This window comes from Mustela nivalis (assembly GCF_964662115.1).
Source record: "Mustela nivalis genome assembly, chromosome: 20".
In the NCBI taxonomy this organism is placed as follows: Eukaryota; Metazoa; Chordata; class Mammalia; order Carnivora; family Mustelidae; genus Mustela; species Mustela nivalis.
Window position 1 is genome coordinate 35,106,038 of NC_139039.1, and position 3,102 is coordinate 35,109,139.

The 3,102-nt window shown below is 48.6% G+C and overlaps 1 protein-coding gene across 1 annotated transcript; it reads left to right on the forward strand.

The window, feature by feature from the left end:
- Window positions 1–947: 947 nt before the first annotated feature.
- On the forward strand, window positions 948–2,522 carry LOC309855508 (ubiquitin carboxyl-terminal hydrolase 17-like protein 6; the record flags this gene model as incomplete). Its single annotated transcript, XM_082715867.1, has 1 exon — window positions 948–2,522. The coding sequence occupies one exon, from the start codon at window positions 948–950 to the stop codon at window positions 2,520–2,522; it is 1,575 nt and encodes a 524-aa protein (XP_082571993.1).
- Window positions 2,523–3,102: the final 580 nt, after the last annotated feature.

Genomic DNA, 3,102 nt, shown 5'->3' on the forward strand with positions numbered 1-3,102 from the left:
TTTCAAACTGTGTATGTGTGTGTGCCAATGTATCTATGTCTGTTAGTGTGTGTGTATCTGTGTGAATGCTTATGTAAATCCAGAGAGAGAAGGTTGAATACCAAGATTCCTTCAGGCTGAGCTATATTTATTGATTTTCCTGTGGCTTTTTCCCTTATGTAATTCCCAGAGGTAAAGCATAATAGTTCGTAAAATGAGCACTGGAGATTTGATAGGTACTCATATAGGGATGGAGCTTAAGGGGGAAAAAAAGCGCGTTTTCCAAAGAAGCACGAAGCCAGCCACAGGATCTATCGTTACACTTTCTGGGCCACCTCTAGACAGACTAACACATTTATAAAGGTCTCCATGATCCCTGAATGCGTGAATCATATTAGAGAGTGTGATGGAATTTAGAGGCAAAACATCTGCCAGTAAACATTCTAAAAACAGGATGATTCTACATATATTCTGGCTGGTGGGGAGGACTGTCTTCCTGTGCAATCCCTGAGCTCCTTTGGGAAAATGATGCTCCCTATCTTAGAAAACTAATGTCTCACACTTCTCAGCCCACTTGATATTACTGGGAAAGCGAAGTATGTATTCATAAAGGGTTTCCTCTGAACTCGGAAACTCTCAAGAAAATCTGCCCAGAAGGCTGTGATGGAAGGTAGGGAGGTAGAGAAAGGGCTGAAATGTGTGTCTGTCCTTTGCAGGAGGGAGGGGAAAGAGGTGGGCTGGCCTGATGCATTTCTCTCTGCCTAAGGAGAGTGACCACACCCTAAATCCCTTATTCCAGCCAAGTGATTGGATAATCTTGTGCCTAATCTAATCATGTGGGTGGAGAGAGACTTAAAAAGCTGAGAAGAGGGCCATACTTGTCATTGGGAGAGTGGCTCAGTGAGAGAAGCATCCTTCTGCACCAGAGGCTCCACACTGGGAATCTCCTGAACACTGTTTCTGGGGACATGGAAGCTGCTGCTCTCCACCGCCAAGAAGACTCTCAGTTCAAGTTCTTTCCAAAACTCAAATCGTGCCGGTCAAATGTAGGTGGTGCTGAAGTCCAGGGGGGCCCCCTTCTGCCTGAGAAGCCATCACCATCATCTCACAGACTCTGCTACCTGACTAATGGGTTGGCTCCCACAAAGAAACTCGTCACTTGGAAGGGACCTTCTGTGGTCGGGGCTGGGCTTCAGAACCTGGGGAACACCTGCTATGTGAACGCGGTCCTGCAGTGTCTCACATACACACCGCCCCTTGCCAGCTCTGTGTTGTCCCAGCAGCACAAGAAAACCTGTGGGAAGCGGACATTCTGCATGCTGTGTGCTCTGCAGACTCATGTGACGCGGGCCCTTGGCCATCCTGGAGATGTGATCCGTCCCCTGCCAGCACTGTTCGCTGCCTTCCACACACACAAGCAGGAAGACGCCCATGAATTTCTGATGTTCACTCTGGGTGCAATGCAGCAAGCATGCTTGCCTGAGGACAAGTCTTCAGACCGTCACTCTGAGGACACCACCCTCATCCGTCAAATCTTTGGGGGGTACTGGAGGTCTCAAATCCAGTGTCTTCACTGCCAAGGCATCTCAAGCACTTTGGACCCTTACCTGGACATTAGCCTGGACATTGTGGCCGCTCAGACTGTGAGCCAAGCTTTGGAGCAGTTGGTGAAACCCGAAAAGTTGGAGGGTGAAAATGCCTATCATTGCAGTACTTGTCTAGGGAAGGTGCCTGCTTCCAAGACATTGGCTTTGCACACTCCCTCGAAGGTCCTTATCCTGGTGTTGAAACGATTCTCACATTTCACAGGCACCAAAATGGCTAAGGAAGTACCGTATCCTGAGTGCCTTGACTTGCAACCCTACCTGTGTGAGCAGAGGGCAGGACCGCTGGTTTACGTCCTCTATGCCGTGCTGGTTCATGCTGGGTGGAGTTGTCACAGTGGACATTACTTCTGTTTCATAAAAACTGGAAATGGCCAGTGGTATAAAATGGACGATGCTAAGGTCACCGCCTGTGATGTGACTTGTGCACTGAGCCAACATGCCTATGTCCTCTTTTACATCCGGAAGACTGACCTGGAAAGAGAACTTGTGAGGGAGTCACTAGGGGAGGGAGCCACGTCCCCTGAGGCTGACCCCACAGGCTTGGTTGGGTTCCAAAGGGAGCCGGAAGCAGACTCCAGCATCAAAGCTCCTGAATTAGAGGATCATGTGGAAGAGACACCAGTGCCACAAATCACATTAGACCAGTGGAGAGTCCTCCAAGAGCGCAGCCGACCTAAGGCTGAATTCAATGTCAGGAAAGTAGAATTTGCTCTTCCCGAGCACGCAGTCATAATTCACCAGTCCAAATACGAGATGATAAAGAATGATCCTGAACAAAACATCAACCCACTCTATACTTTAGCTAAGAACATCGCTCATCAGGGGGCAGGGGACATGGGCAAAGTCCCTTGTCTGGCAGGGAGAGCTAGGGCTTCTAAGAAGAAGAGCAGGAAGGGGCGGAGGTGTAGGGAAGAAGTCCAGAAGTCTCAATACTAACTTGGAAACACATGGCCCCTTCCCCCCCACACACACTTACACACACTCATTTACTCAGTCACCTACCTTGAACTATTCCTGTACAGAAAGTATGCTGTGTGGTGTAGGTGTGTGTGTTCTGCACATGTGGAGAGACCATATCTGGGTGTATTCATGGGATATGGCATTCAGCTTGAACGGGAGGATACTGAGCCTTAAACCTAGCTTGTTATGAGGATATCATTGGAGAGGTTTGGGTTTATTACTGTGTCTGGTTGAACCCTCTGCTCCATCAGCCTTGGGGAGACATGGGAGCACCTCGAAGACTGAAGTGTGAGCAGTCACGGATGATGGTGGAAAAAGTGCCGAGAGCCTGGACTTGGTGTGACCATGCTTGTCTGTCATGGCCCCATCATCCCATTGCTTATTTTCTTTTTATATTGAGAGAATGTATGCCCACACATTTGCATGGGTGGAGGCTAGGTACATATGTGTGTGGAAATATATGAAATGCAACACGCAACCCTAGTACATCTGCACAAAGAAATGACAAATGACCGTGAAATGGATGACTACAGCTACACATGGCAGCAGACAGACT